The 16,493-nt window shown below is 41.4% G+C and overlaps 1 protein-coding gene across 4 annotated transcripts in view; it reads left to right on the plus strand.

Moving 5' to 3' along the window:
* The window catches only part of TNS3 (tensin 3), a 403,696-nt gene that overhangs the window by 183,357 nt on the left and 203,846 nt on the right, over nucleotides 1–16,493 (plus strand). Inside the window, exon 2 of one of the 4 annotated variants that reach the window (XM_073678349.1) lies at nucleotides 14,641–14,741. The exons of the other annotated variants lie outside the window; for them this stretch is intronic. Coding sequence (XP_073534450.1) covers nucleotides 14,700–14,741 — 42 coding nt within the window. The 5' untranslated portion in view covers nucleotides 14,641–14,699. The remainder of the gene's footprint in view (nucleotides 1–14,640; nucleotides 14,742–16,493) is intronic. 4 annotated transcript variants of the gene reach the window in all.

A 16,493-nucleotide genomic window follows, 5' to 3' on the forward strand; every position in this document is an offset into this window, starting at 1 on the left:
ATAAGTTGTACTTTGGAATGACACCATTCATTCTATCATGTAATGCACTGGAAAGTGGGAAAAAAATTCTAAATGCATTAAAAGTGCAATTCCACAATTTATTTTTATTTAAGTGCTGAGAATATTTTTTTTTACTTGTGTTGCCATTTTCCGAGACCGGTAACCCTTTCAGTTTTCGGGATATAAGGCTAGGTGATGGCTTATTTTTTGCGCCCTGGGCTGATATATTTACTGATATCATTTTGGGATAAATACAATGTTTTGATCGCCTCTTATTGCATTTTCTTGCAATATTGTGGCAGCCAAAAACAACGTAATTCTGGCATTTTGAATATTTATATCATTACACAGTTTACCGATCTAATTCATTAATTTTATATTTTGATAGATCGGACTTTTACAATTGCAGTTATACCAAATATGTTTTTTTTTAATATAAGGCAAAAAGTGATTTGAACTGTTGTGTTTTTTTTTTCAGATTTTTTGAAAACATTTTTTTAAACTTTTTACTGGATTTAAAAGTCCCCCTAGTGGACTTGAAGCTGCGATCTTCTGATCGCCTGTCCTACTGTATACATAGCAGTGCATAAAAACTGCTATGTATAACTAAAATCACAATCTCCTATGTCAGCTACATGCTGGCTTTCACAAGCGTATCGTAATGACAGGCACAGAGGGTCTTCAGCAGACCCCTAGCTGTTATGGCAAACCATCGGTGCCCTGCGAGCTTGTAATGTGCACACCGACGAGCACATGGAATGACGCCCCCTGCCGGTAAATGTTAAATGCTGCTGTTAGAGATTGACAGCGGCATTTAAAAGGTTGACATGTGCTGTTAAATCAGCCATCATCTGCTGGGAAAATAGAGGCTCTGCGTGACTGGACCATGCTTTCCTTGCATGTCCTGTGCTGTGGAGGTGTACTTTAGACTTACCATTGCACTCCCCATGCTACTGGGACAGCCATATTTGAAATAAGAGGGAATAAATGCTGATCTGAGCACAGGAGTCAGACGGACGGCACCAGGTAGAGTTGTAAGGAAGTGGACACGAGAGAAGAATACAGTTGGAGTTGATGCCTAGCTGAGTCATTGCAAGCGAGCACCGCCATCTGCTGATCAAAGGCGAAAGTTAAAGTAAAGAAAGAATTACAGTAGTAAGTTCCCACAAATAGCTTCCTATGTTCCCAGAGGGAGAATTTAAAAGACGACACCAGGTCAGGAGACACCTGCAACAATGTTGCAGTTGCTAGTTATAAAAGGCCAGGCCCAGAAGAGGCAGTTGGCGCTAGAACCTGTACCAGTACAGGTCGTGTGGCTGCTAGGTGGGCTTACAGCCACCATCGCCACAGAAGGGTCTGAGAGCGATCAGATGCCAGAGAAGGCCTAAGCAGTGAGGAAGATCCGTACCTACCGCCAGTAGAAGATCCGTAAGCAGCGCCAGTAGAAGCCCTTGACCATATCTGATGCCGCGTGTCGCTGAACTGATCAAGAGATTTGGGCCGGAAAGGTACAGAACCATCTTTGGTCTAACAAAGGGATATTGGCAAATCCCCATGTCACAAGAAGTCAAGGAGAAGACTTCTTTCTCTACGCCCGACGGTTGCTTCTAATATGTCTGGATGCCGTTCAGACTGCAGGGAGCTCCGGCCACCTTCCAGAGGGCCATGGACCGGATCCTCACACCCCAGAAGAATTACATTGCGGCATACCTGGACGATATCGTAATCTCTAGCCCAGATTGGGGAAGTCATCTGCGAAAGGTCCAGGCGGTGTTTGATGCTCTCAGGAAGGCGGGGTGCTCTAAAAAATCCAAAAAAATGTGCCATGTGGAAAGATGAGGCCAAATACCTTGGATATGCAGTAGGTAGAGGCGAAATCAAACCCCAGATCAATAAAATAGACACAATCCAGAACTGGCCAAAACCACTCTCAAAAAAATAAGTTAGGGCCTTTCTAGGAATTGTGGGGCACTACAGGAGGTTCATTCCAAATTTTGCCATGGTGGCTGCACCCCTGACCGACCTCCTTCCCTTTCAGCAGGATTGTGCCCAGTAAACTACATACACTGTCAGGTGGCCGATATTACACTGATTAAAATGTTACCTTGGTTGATGAAATCCGTCCTGTGGTTCTTGTGTAATCTTTACTTTCAGTTTGGAGATAATGATATGCTCGGGCTTCGGGATAGGACTGTGGGGGGGGGGGGGGGCTCTATCTGGTGCTCAGCTTACATATTCATCTGTATGCTCTTATGACAGGTCACTGATTGTTCAGTGACCTGCCTCCTATTTTACATAACACATCTAGTAGTGCGGGCTAGGTAAAATAGAAGGCAGGTCAGTGAGGGCACAGTGAGCTGAGCATATAGCTGAATAAGTAAGCAGAGCATCAGATAGAACTCACCATACAGGCCGCCCAGAAGCACGAGCTTATCATTATCTCCAAACTGAAAGTAAAGATTACCAAAGAACCAAAGAACGGATTTCATCACCCAAGGTATCATTTTAATCAGTGTAATGTCGCCCACCTGACAGTGTATGTAGTTTACTGAGCACAATTCCGCTGACAGGTGCGCTTTAAGGGCCAAATGGACGTCGGAGGCGGAGACGGCCTTTCAAGTGCTGTGTAAACAGCTGGTCCTTGTTGCCCTCGACTTTAAGAAGGAATTTGTACTCCAATTGGATATCTCAAAAGTCTGATTAGGAGCAGTCCTTTCTCAGGAGATACACGGGGAAGAGCATCCTGTTCTTTACCGGAGTAGAAAACATGCCGCAGGTGAGAAAAAATATTCCATTGTACAAACGGAATGCTTGGCCATTATTATACGAGGGTCAGTCAATAAGTAATGCCTCCTATTTTTTTCTCCTTTTAATTGGCAAGAAATTCAAATGCAATTACATAGGTTGAAAACCACAACATTAACGATTAATTTGTCACTTTTCTATATAATCTCCATCCATTTCCACAGTCTTGGTCCACCGTTTAACAAGGGCATGTATTCCAGCATGGTAAAAAGCATTCTTGAGACCCACCATGCACAAACTTTTCTGTATCCCAGTTGTCCAATAATTTTCATCACACTGCCTTTACTGAGGCAGATAATGCCACACAATTCATCTGCAGTCACCCGGCGGTCACCACGAATGATGTCATCGACTCGCTGAATGTTGCTTGGAGTCACTGCGGTTACTGGCCTGCCACTCTGCATTTTGTCAGCCAACGGTGATGGCCCTTCAGCTGTGTTACAGCAACGAACCCATCGTCTAACAGTACTGACATCCACTGTTGCATCACCGTACACATTTTTCAGTCTCTCATGAATTCGAATGGGCGTTTCACCTTCTGCATGCAAGAATTCAATCACAGAACGTTGTCTAATACGAACATCGATGTCAGCCATTTTGCAAACGGATACAGTCCTGCCACCTGTTGGTGCAGGAAGTTGCAATTGCTGTGGATTGGAGAAGAAGGTTTGAGGAATTGTGCCAAATTCGAATATTTAACATAACTACCTTATTTAAGGAGAAAAAAATAGGAGGCATTACTTATTGACTGACCTTCGTACTATCTCTTAGGGCTCATACTCATTTGAGAGAAAAACGGAAGAGTGCAATCCGATAAAAAAATCGGATGTCATACAGATGCTAAGTGTGAAAAATCGCATTGTCCTCTCATGAAAATCTCATGACACTTGCATGACACTCGTCCGATTTTTCGGTCCAGGTATCGGAACTTTTTTTTTCACACACATGGGTATGAGCCCTTAGTGCATAAATTTAAATGTGTCAGACTATGCCCCACTCAGGTGAATGAGGGAGGAAAAGGGAAAAAATTCCTGTGTTACCCGTTGGTTTCTATCCCTGTAGGATTTCCTTTTCCATGTGGAACATAGAGCCGGGACTTGAAGTAATCCTCTAGTACATAAAGGACTAAAAGGTGTTATTCAGCCATGACAGATTGATTGTGAGCAGCTGATTAGTTGGGGAGACGGCTGCTCACCATATCTCCATCCCTGGGTGTGGTTCACTTAGTAAATTGAGAGTCGTCTGTGTATATGGGGGTGTATAGATCTCCTGGATTGAGTGCTTTTCCTAAAGGACTAAGAATCTGGACTTCAAGCCAGGTGGGCTAACCAGCACTATTGTATTGACTTATTGCTTTATGTTTTATTTTATGCCAGACAAGGGCTGTATTTGAGTTTCCTGTGATGTGGTTTATGAGAACTGAAATTAACCTGCCGGACTTCAAATAGAAAAGGTTCCTGTGATCCCTCAGATCGCTCCCAAGTGAGTAGCATTGCTACAATATATATACAGTGGGGAAAATAAGTATTTGATGCACTGACTATTTTGCAAGTTTTCCCACCTACAAAGAATGGAGAGGTCTGTAATTTTTATCGTAGGTGCACTTCACCTGTGAGAGACAGAATCTAAAAATAAAAAACAGAAAATCACATTATATAATTTCTAAATAATTAAATTGCATTTTATTGCATGGAATACGTACTTCATCACTTACTAACCAGCAAGAATTTTGGCTGTCACAGACCTGTTAGTTTATTTTTAAGATGCTCTCCTACTCTGCACTCATTACCTGTATTAAATGCACTTGTTTGAACTAGTTACCTGTATAAAAGACACCTGTCCATATACTCAATCAATCACACTCCAACCTCTCCACCATGGCCAAGATCAAAGAGCTGTCTAAGGACACCAGGGACAAAATTGTAGACCTGCACAAGTCTGGGATAGACCACAGGACAATAGGCAAGCAACTTGGTGAGAAGGCAATAACTGTTGGTACAATTATTAGAAAATGAAAGAAACACAAGATGACTGTCAATCTTCCTCGGTCTGGGGCTCCATGCAAGATCTCGCCTCGTGGGGTAGGAATGATTCTAAGAAAGGTCTGAAATTGACCCAGAACTACACAGGAGGACCTGGTCAATGACCTGAAGAGAGCTGGGACCACAGTCTCAAACATTACCGTTTAGTAGCACAGTACGCTATCATGGATTAAAATCCTGCAGGGCACACAAGGTCCTCCTGCTCACGCCAGCACATGCCCAGGCCCATTTGAAGTTCACAAATGACCATCTGGATGATCCAGGGGAGACATGGGAGAAGGTCCTGTGGTCAAATGAGACCAAAATAGAACTTTTTGGTATCAACTCCACTCGCTGTGTTTGGAGGAAGAAGGATAAATACAACTCCAAGAACACTGTCCCAACTGTGAAGCATGGTTGGGAAAATATCATACTTTGGGGGTGCTTTTTCAGCAAAGGGGATAGGATAACTGCACCATACTGAAGGGAGGATGGTTGGGGTCATTTATCACTAGAGTTTAACTAACAACCCTTCCCTCAGTAAGAGCATTGAAGATGGGTCATGGCTGGGTCTTCCAGCATGACAATGAACGGAAACACACAGCCAGGGCAACTAAGGAGTGGCTACGTAAGAAGCATTTCAAGGTCCTGGAGTGGCCTAGCCAGTCTCCAGACCTGAACGCAATAGAAAATCTTTGGAGGGAGCTGAAACTCAATGTTGCCCAACAGCCCCAAAATCTGAAAGATCTGGAGAGGAGTGTGCCAAAATCCCTGCTGTAGTGTGTGCAAACGGTCAAGAACTACAGGAAACGTCTGACCTCTGTAATTGCAAACAAAGGTTTCTGGAACAAAAATTAAGTTCTGTTTTTCTATTGTATCAGATATTTATTTCATGCAATAAAATGCAAATTAATTATATAAAAATCCAATCCAAATACAATGTGATTTTTCTGGATTGTTTTAGGATTTTGTCTCTCACATGTGAAGTGTACCTATGATAAAAATTACAGACCTCCATTCTTTGTAGGTGGGAAAACTTGCAAAATTAGCAGTGTATCAAATACTTATTTTCCCCACTGTACTTATAAATAGGTTTACCTTTTTGTGTTAAATAAATAGTGTTGGTTAAGTACCACTGTCTCCTCTTTGTCTGCGCTGTTGCATCCAAGTAACCTACATGACAAATGTATAGTACTTTTCAGGTGCAGGGTGGTAAGCTGCTATAAATAATAATGAACAACCAGATTCCTGTCTGTTTCTTGGAAAGAAGGAAACATTTGAATACTGCATATTATCTGTTTAAGGGCAACATATTTAATGTTCACTGTCCTATTAGCCAAATGGTGTTATTTCTTGTGCCTTTGTGGCTAATAGCTCAACAGGCCTGACCCAATAATTTTCAGTTCTTAAAAGGGTGTTCTGAGTTAGAACAAACTGCCCTTTACTCACCATCCCTGGGTCCAGCACTGAGTCTCTGTCGCTGCTCCCTGTGTATAATATTCCCTCCATGACTGCTATCACATCGACAGCAGTGCTGCCAATAACTGAGCTCAGCAGCTCTGCCCGAGCTGACTGCATGAGCTGCTGAGCTCACTAAGGCTATGTGCTCATGATCCGGAGCTGCTGCGGGTTTGACACGTCCAGATGTTACAGCATAATGGATGGGATTTGTAGAAACTCCATGTCCACTATGCGTCTGTGTGCACCTCGGGATCATCTGCGGAAACTGACATGTGGCACGTTTTTCAGACCCGCAGCATGTTCATTTCTCTTGCGGGTCCGCATGTGGACTTTCCCCATAGACTAACATCAATGAGGAAAGACTGCATGTGAAAAAAAAAATTGTGCCGCTCTTTTGCATAATGTGGGCGGAAGCCGCACGGCTGTTCTGCAGCGTCGGGGCCCCACCAGTTCCGGATCGTGGGCACATGCGCTAATTGGCTGCAGTGCTAAAGACGTGACGCAGTGCTGCATACAATAACCTACAGTGGGCGCCTCAGTGGGGAGACTCAGCTCTGGACCGGGAAAGGGTGAGTAAGACGCCTTTTTTTCTGCCGCTGGGGGACAGGGGTTTTCCGAAACCAGAAAACCCCTTTTAAATAGAAGTATATTATGCTGACCGTTTCCTGTTAACACAGGGTGTTGGGTTTAGGTACACATAGATATGAATATATTTATTTTCTTTTTACATATGCTATTACATGACACAGCTATTGTGCAGTGTTTCTGTGGAGCTGTCAAGATATGTATGGTGCAGTGAACTTTGTTTGTTGAAGGACCAAATTGTTTTACTGTTTTATTGAAGATTAGGAATTAAACCATCTTTGTCCCTTTCTCTTTTAATGAGAAAAACCACGTATAAAATAGACGAGGGAAGCATTCCTTCAGGGGATTAATTTTTTGAAGTGACTCAGACACTTTGATCCTTTCCATCTGGAAGCCGGCTTGTTTTAGCTTGTTAAAATGAAGGCAGATTTACATCTACCTCTGTTTGTTTTCCTTTTTATAAATTTGAAACTCTACCGTGGCCCACACATAACTCAATGGTTGCAGAACGGTTATTCATTCATTCCTGTAAAGACTGAATTCTTTGAAGTCTTTTCTTCATTGAACGTTTTAGATATTTTTAAGAAACAACTCTTGACACCATACTCGAGTGGTTTATATTAAATTGCTTATATGCAGGTAGTGCAGGGACCAAATGTACAATACATTCTAATACAAATGGTGGCAATTCCGTGTCATAATGGGCTTCCTTTACTTCCTAGCCCTACATTGCAAATAGGACAGGCTGTGCCTTTCTTTTCACTGCACATGCTTGGCTTCATATTCTGTGGGCTATAATGAAGTGGAGTGCAGTAAAATCTTACAGAATGTGGCCCACCATGCGCCATAAGATGAGCACATCTCCGCTACAGAAGGCCTATGTCTGAGCATGCACCAAGCGAGCCAAAGTGCTGCCCGGGCAAGATGGCTAGAGAGATGAACGGGGCAGATGCTGCAATGTGAGGGTTCAGCGGGATGGATATTGGATTGATAGGACACTTCCTGAATTGGAGACATAGGCTTAATTAAATAATTGGTAATTTATTTATTTTACTTAGGTAGTGGCATTAATTCCACAGCGCTTTACAGACTTCGTCACTGTTCACATTGGGGTTCACAGTCTAGATTCCCTATCAGTATGACTTTGGAGGGTGGGGGGAAACCAAAACACCCAGAGGAAACCCACACAAACAAAGGGAGAACATGGCAATTTCTTAGACGTTGGCCTTGGTAGGATTTGAACCCAGGCTCCCAGCTCTGCAAAGCAACAGTTGTAACCACTGAGCCACCGTGCTGCCCTTTAGGGCAATCATTTTAAATAAGAAAATAATTAGAATTTTAATATGGAAATTTCTTAAAGGCTTTTGGGTTTCTGGGTTTCCCCAATATTTGTTAACTTGAAGTTAAGAATTATGTTTTTCTTCTCTGTTCTGTTAAATATTAAAGTATTCAGACATAAACCTGCCAAAGGCATGCTAAACCAGTGTTCTTTAGACATATATCAGCCTTCTGGAGAGGTAGCCACACTTTGCTATTTCCATGGCTCACGGATGCACATCAATTGTAGCCACCTCTCTGTAGCAGACAATGCAGATGGCAGCCAATTTACATCAGCCAAAGGGGGTTAGGCGACCCTGTTTTCCCAAAACTCACATGCTGAATAGAGTCCCTACATTAGATCGGACTATGCTGATCACCATGGTAGTAAATGCATTCTGTATATTGAGCGAGTTCTCCCATAGAAGCACTGAATTCTGATCATCTGGTGGAAACCGGTACACTGCTACTGTATGGTAACAAACTGCGGAGCAGGATAGAAGCTGTGCCCATACACAAGATCCAGCACATGTATCCCACCTCACTTATATCCGGCTACACACTGCATGTTCGGAGATCTGAAAATGAATAACGGAATAAAGATTGCAGGCTGACACTTGATGATAAAATATATCTATAGTTTTGATGTATTGTCATGACTTATTTTTGTCACTGGCTGTGTTAATCAGTATCCTTGGCATCTAGTCAGCAATTTTGCTAACAAACATTTTTTTCATTGAACATTCTGCTTATTCTCTATGACAGAGCTCGGATTTATATTCCCCTATTCTATTTTCTGCTGTGATTATATTTTGAATGCATATAGCTTTCCATAGGTGATATAGAGTTGCTATTGACTGCCGGATAATGTAGAAGTCTTGTTTAGCTCTTGAGGGCAAGGCATTTGATGTTGTATGTAGTAGCAAGACATTAGTATCAGATCCTTTTAATTCCTGTCATTTCTAAACTGGGGCTTCCATGGCTTGGACATGTTTTTCCTGCACACCTGCAGGACTTGGTCAGATTGAGATCTGGGGAATTAGGAGGCCAGGTCAACATCTTGAACTTTTTGTCATGTTTTTAAAACCATTCTTAAACTTTTTTCTTTGCTGTGTGACAGGGTACATTATGCTGCAAAACCACTGCTGTCAGGCAAGGGGTCTGCCGAGATGTTTAGGTTGGTGGTGTGTATCCATTTGAATTTCAGGACCCTCAATTTCTCAGAAGAACATTCCTCAGACCATCACTCCTTTTTTTTTTTTATTTGGCTGGCCTTTTCTTTTTATTGGCCTCACTGGACTCCTGTGCATTCATCAGACTAGGCCACCTGCTTCTATTGGTTCAAGGTCCAGTTCTGAAGTTCACGTGTCCATTGTAAGCACTTTTGTCAGTGGACCGAGATTAGCATGGACACACCGATTGGTCTGCTGATACGTAACACCATACATCACAACAATGTATCGCAGTTTGTTTTCTGTTTTACAAAATTACTTATATAGAAGGGGTAGGTATACATATCTCACCAAAAATTTGAGACTGTTGTGTTCTGGCAACTTTCTATCGTAGTAGTAAGAAATAATGTTTCTGACAATTTGTGCTACAATAGCTCTTTTGTGGGATTAGATCAAACATGCAAGCCTCCGCTAGTTGCATGCATCCTTGTGCCTTGGACATGTATGATACGCTCGTCAGTTCACCAGTTATCCTTGGACCATCTTTGGTAGGCACTTTCCACTGGATACTGATAGCCTCCCACATGACCTGTCGTCTCTGGAGATGCTGTGACTCTGGGGTCAAAACTTATTTGGACCCAAGTGCATAGTAAGCCGTATAACTGATTAATTACATTTTCAGTGAGCCTGAACCTTTACAATAAAGTATTACATTTAGAAACCAGGCCGCAGAGGCTAATTACCTACTTTTGTTTTTGTGGGAAAATGGCATCACCCCGGTCACCCTTTTTTCTGTCTTTATTATTTATGATAAGTGGTGGTCAAACCTATGTGCCTCCACCAATTTCCCCCCAAAATAGACAGAAGCCCCTGTAGCCTCTTCCCTCACACCCTCTGAGCAGAGGACTAAAATTTAGCTCTGGAGAATGCAAGGAGGGCTAACTTTGGATTCACAGTTCACAACTGGCGCTAATGTTCGTATTTCTAAGGATTGTGGGGGACCAGCAGCAATGATCTGACATCACTTACTATAATTCACTAAATATCTGTTTTGCACATCCTGTATATCATTGTCTGACCCTTTAACTAATACCTGATTGGTACAGTTTTTGTGTTTGCTCTTTAGTTTATTCCTCGCTTTCTTTAAAGAGCCATTATTTTTATTTTTCATCAACATAGCTCTGTGAGGGCTTATTGTTTTGTGGAACAAGTTGTAATTTTGTATGACACCATTCATTTTACGATCTAATGGCCTAAAGAACAAGAATATATTCCAAGTGGGGTGAAATGGTGAAACATACCCTCAATTCTGGCATTGTGTTTTGGGTTTCATTTTTACTAAGCTTGATGTAAGAAACTCGTATTTCCTTAAACATTGATCAAATTCCTGACTGGACCCTTTTCCACAAGGCGCCCCAATGCTTCTGACATGGCTAAAAAGGTGGTACGTCCACCCCTGGTCCAGCTATGAAAAAAATAAATCTGCTCTAGTGGGCAGGTCCATCATCATTCAGGCTTTTCAGCCATTTTTTGTGTCTTTCATACCGAAAAAATACATGGGGCAGTAAAGACACGTAATATTACACACATTATCTGGGATATTGTTTAGGCATCTGGCCTGCTGTAATGTCTGTGTGGCATTCAGTACTCAGCAACAAGAACGTTATTCTCTGAAAATAATGTGTAAAGTATTGTAGAAAGAATGTCTGACCAAAGCTGTACCCGGTGAAGTTTGGTATATGAACTAGCTGTTTGTTGTCTAGTTTTTATATTTTTTATAGGATTATTGCGCAGCTTAGAATCTGTAACACAAAGGCTATCTACAAAATGTATGGAAGTAGAGACCAAAGTGCCGACTTATGTCCTCTACAAAAACTAACAAAAATTGTAGATGAGAGAAGCAGAATTTTGTAATGGAATTTTGTATACACATCTTGGAAAGCTTTCAATTTAGAATTAAATGTGAAAAACATATTAAGGTAGTAAAATATTTCATATTAAGTATCAATTCACTAAAACGATCCGAAAAATGTACCCATAAAACGGAAAATGAGAATAAAATACATATTTTTACTAGCTTTTGTAACATTTTTATAGAGCTTCATGAACCTCTTCTGAACATCTGTGAAACTAATTGAAGTTCTCGGTTTTCTGTCTCTCTGGTGTCACTGAAAACTAAAAAGGGAAAAATGCATTTGACAAAAACTAACCTGTCCTTCATCAGACTATTCCTGGTGTCTGTCCATTGCCAGCCCCCATAGTACCTGTGGAACCCCTTGTCAAATCTTCCCACAACAGCTGCTCTGTCTCCATTCTGTATGACACCTACTGGAAACAATTACTTGTGTGCTTTGTTTAAATTTCTAGTTCTCCTACCAGGCACTGGGTACCAAAAAGGTTTACTATCTCTACTCTCCGCACAAAGACTAAATAGGCTCCTGGTCAAAGTGGAAAAATTGAGATTTAGGTTGTGTATTGCTGGCTTTAATTTGTCCAGTCCATCCAGATTATTTAATACCAAATTAATGTAGTACCGTCCCTATACACAAGAATTGAGACTGCGTGCCCACGATCCGTAATAGCAGCGTTTTGGACGCCGCTCACCTGCGCTGCATCCAAAAGGCTGCCTTCTACATTGGAAGCAGTGTGGATGGATTTATAGAAATCCCATACCCACTGTGCTTCTATTTGACACTGTGTAAACTCACCGGCGGCGCAGGCTTACGAGACGCAGTATGTCAATTATCTGCAGCGGAGACGCTATGATCAACCACAGAAATTTCCCCATTGTTCAATGAACACACGCGGATTTACCTGCGTGATCGGACGCAGCGAAAATATGCTGCTTCTAAAGCTCTGCTATAGCCTGAACTTGGGAACACAGCCTCATAGTTTGCTGGAATAATAGTAACACTTTACCGTTCTTCCAGCTTTAGGAGGCAGCACATGTGCACTTACTGTGAATATGCTAAGATGTTAAAAAACAAAAAACCTTGTGAAAAATATTTCATTACCCTATGGTTCTTCCAGCCATATTAATGTTCTGATTGTTATGCAGGGAACATAATTGACCCAAAATGTCAGCCAGCGAGTCACCTATTCTTTCGTGTCAGGCCCAAATGAAGTGCTAAATAAATGTGAAACAAAGTGTAGTTGATTTTAAAGAAGTGATTTAATTTTTTACACTAACAATTTTAAGAATATTTTTTCTACGTTGTTCATGATTCATTTTTTTCGTGAAGATTTCAAATGTTGTACATTTAGTGGTATTCCTAAGATTGGCAGTGGTCCACTTCCTTATCGGATAGGGGATAACTTCTGATGGGGATCTGATTCCCGGGACCCCCATCACTCCAGAGAACTGGGGCTCTGAAGTTCCCCATGTGAATGGAGTGGTGGTCGATCATGCGCATTATTCTTATGTGAGAATGAATGGAATGGCTGTGCGCATGATTGACCACCACTCCATTCACAGGTTGTAAGGAATCGGTGGGGAGCTCAGCAGTCCAAACTCCTAGTGATCAGTAAGTTATCCCCTATCCGATTGATAGTGGATAACTTTACATACTTGAGAATACAAGGGTGAGGCTCTGTTTTACGCTAGATTAATTTTATAGAACCCGCTATTCTATACCAGATATATTTTGAAATAGTTACATGCAAATGGGATTTGTTGAGGTTCTGGTATTATTTGAAGTGGAGAGGAAATAGTGCAGACTGGACTTATGATGCTACCTTGAAATATGGGAAAATCTTGTCAGACTCAAACTGTACACCTTATAGTGATTTTCCCATGAACAAAGTACATTTTAATCAATACATAATAATACTGTAAGTTCCACAATTTAATGTATTTAAATAAAATGTTCCTGTGCTGAGATAATCTTATAAATGTGCCCCTGCTGTGTACTGTGTAATGTCTGTCTGACCGTACAGGTACATGGTCTGATCATACCACAGCTCCTGGGCAGGGAAGGAAGCGAAAGAGTATACAGACATCACAGCAGGGGATCACAGCTGAATCTTTTTGTGAGATAAAACATTTCACTGCCTGTTTTTATACAATGTTTTACTTCAAAGAAAGAATCAGCTGCAATCTCATGCTGTAATGTCTGTATACTCTTTGGCGTCCTCCCCTGCCCAGGAGATGTGGTATGATCAGACCTAGTGATGAGCGAGTATGTTCGGTTAACCCTTTCACCGAGTATACACGGCCGAGCACCGAGTATTTATAGAATGCTCGGGCTTTAAGTTTTCGTCGCTCCGTGAACATGATTTGCAACTGTTTGACAGAGTTAATACATGTGAGGAATGCCTGTTTTTCCAGCATTCCTCACATTTATTAAATCTGTCAAACAGTTGCAAATCATTTTCACGGAGCGACGAAAACTTAAAGCCCGAGCATTCTATAAATACTCGGTGCTCGGCCGTGTATACTCGGCGAAAGGGTTAACCGAACATACTCACTCATCACTAATCAGACCATATTCCTGCACGGTCAGACACAGCCATTACATAGCTCATAGCAGGGGCACATTAAAACTCACCTGTCAGCGGATTGTGCTTAGTAAACCACATACACTGTCAGGTGGGCGCCGTTACACTGAGTAAAATGATACCTTTGTTGATGAAATCTGTCCTGTAGTTCTGTATAATCTTTTATATTCATTTCTGACATAATGATATGCTCATGCTTCAGGGTGGCCTTTGGGGAGGGACTTTAACTGGTGCTCTGCTTATGTATTCATATTTTTGCCTTTTGACAGGTCACTGTGCTTTCAGTGACCTGCCTACTATTTTACATACTGCCTGTGTAATTTGTGTGCCACACATGAAATTTACATGCACCAAAATGACCTCCATCTTCTCCTCACATGTGCTAAGATTCTGTGAGAATCTGATCACACTAAACAGACATTCGGCTCAAATTCTGGTCAGAGTTTGATCCCAGTGTCCTTTACATACTCAATCCAATTCTCTTGTATGAGAGAATCTACGCTTGTGTGACCCTGGCCTAATAAAGATTCTCAGTAAAGGAAATTTTTTAACATATCCAATTGTGGAACTTGTTTTTATTTCAGTATCTATTGATTTAAAATGTAGTTTATTCATGGGACAACCCCATTAAGGTTAGAATTTTATGTGCAGTTTTTGAGCCAAATCCACAAGTAGATTCAACAGGAATGGTGAGACACAAATAAAAGGCTGCTTTTTCTTCCTGCTAGATGCACTTTTAGCTTTGTCTTGAAAAACTGCATTAACTGCATATGTGTTTCCAGCCTAAAGAAACTTCAGCTAGTTGTTGGCCAAACACTATTCCTTCTGATGTCCTAAATACATGCACTCTAAGCAAGGCCGAGCCTACAGTCGCTCTAAACAGGTAAGGGTAGAAGTGTCTGGCAACATCTTATCTCTTTTAATTATAATAGAATCAGGCATCTTAAAGCGAAGCGTTCAGCAGGAATTCACACCCCAAACTATTTATATGTGCATTTAGCTATCTCAGGCAAGTCCAGCAATACCTTTACATGGCCAGTCAGTTCCTCTGTTACTGAGAAATCAGTCTTTGAATTGAGATTCTAATGAAACTGTAAATCTGAAGCCTCTGTCACTCCAGCTCTATTCCCTGTCCAGCGCTGCCTTCTCCTGCTTGACTGACAGCTTTTATGCTGTGTGACTTCAGGCAGAAGGAGGCTGCTCTGGGCAAGGAATAGAGCTGGGGTGACAGAGGCTTCAGATCTACCATATCTTTTTCAGATTGATTCAAATGCTGATTTCTCAGTAAAGGAGGAACAGACTAGTCATGTAAAGGTATTGCTGGATTTGTGTTCGGAAGAGCTACATGCGTGTGTATACATATAGATAGAGTTGTGCGTATGGGGTGAAGTCATGCTGACAGATTCCCTTTTAAACAGTATCATTTTTTGCCTATATGCTTCATATTGAAGAGTAATGTTGAGGCTTTTGCATATGCCTTGGTTTACCTGTTTTAGCGGTTTCTTTATTTCTTCTGCCTTCTTTGTCTTCCCCATCTGATATGCTGCCCGAAACTAAAATGCTACTTTTAAATGCAATAGTCCAATCTCCCTTTCCCCCAACATCTGCCATTAGTGCAAAGTCGAGACATCGCTCTGCATATTAAATGGTTGGTAAGTCACATCATAGTCGTCAGATTCAGCCAACTATAAATATTAAATAAATAAAAATGTTCATTGTCAATGTCATTTGAATTTAGGTCAGAATCATGAAGAAATGGCTGATATCTTAACCTGACAACTTTAGGGTTTTATGGCCACATTTTCGGGTCTGTACTACAGCAGTGTGAAACCATGTAATCACACTGAATTCATGGCGTGCAATCATATATCTGTAAAATACTTACATTTTGTGCTGACCTGGTTCATTTTTTTAGGTAGTTTACAAAAATAACATTTGTAACATCTAGATTTCTGATTAAGGAAGCTTTTGGTTACTAGTTCTCGACATTGCTATTTTTATGTTGCAATTTTAAATATTGAAAAACTAAAGGGAAATGTAATTTATTACTTTTTCCTTGAAGCTGTGGAATATCTCGGTCTATTGTAGTGACACTTCTTGCCACGGCAGTATTGAAATTCATGTGTAGTCCAAACTCCGAGAGGTTTTCTAACCAGGGGGCCTAGCTCATCATAAAGAACCCTTTCAGTTGTCACTTAATTGAACTTTTCTTTTGGGCTTCATATAAGTAAGGGTCAGAGTAGGGCACTTCACTGTGTCTACCAAGAAAAAAATAGAAAAGCGGGTCTGTGCTGCTGCAAGTCCTAATTACAGCATTGTGGCCTCTCCCACCTGAATAGAATTCCAGCTGCTGTGTTAGCGCAGAGGATGAGGTGTGAGCTGGCTCCTTTTCCTTAGCTTTGTAAGTTGTACCCTGGTCTTTCGGGCGGCTGCTTGTACTGGCAGGATTGTGTACCTTTGTGAAGCGTCTCCATTGTTAGTGACGTGTTGTAGCCTCACACAGTTGTAAAACATATCTTCTTATCCTAGTCCTATGCAGAGGGTAACCAGATTGCATGCTTGACGTGTAAGGGGAGGAATTCTGTTGAATCGAGTGATCACATTGTGTTTTTGCTCTCAGGGGTTGTAATGTACC

This window comes from Phyllobates terribilis, unplaced genomic scaffold, assembly GCF_046119375.1.
Source record: "Phyllobates terribilis strain yellow unplaced genomic scaffold, ASM4611937v1 Scaffold_4__5_contigs__length_816908805, whole genome shotgun sequence".
NCBI classification, from domain to species: domain Eukaryota; kingdom Metazoa; phylum Chordata; class Amphibia; order Anura; family Dendrobatidae; genus Phyllobates; species Phyllobates terribilis.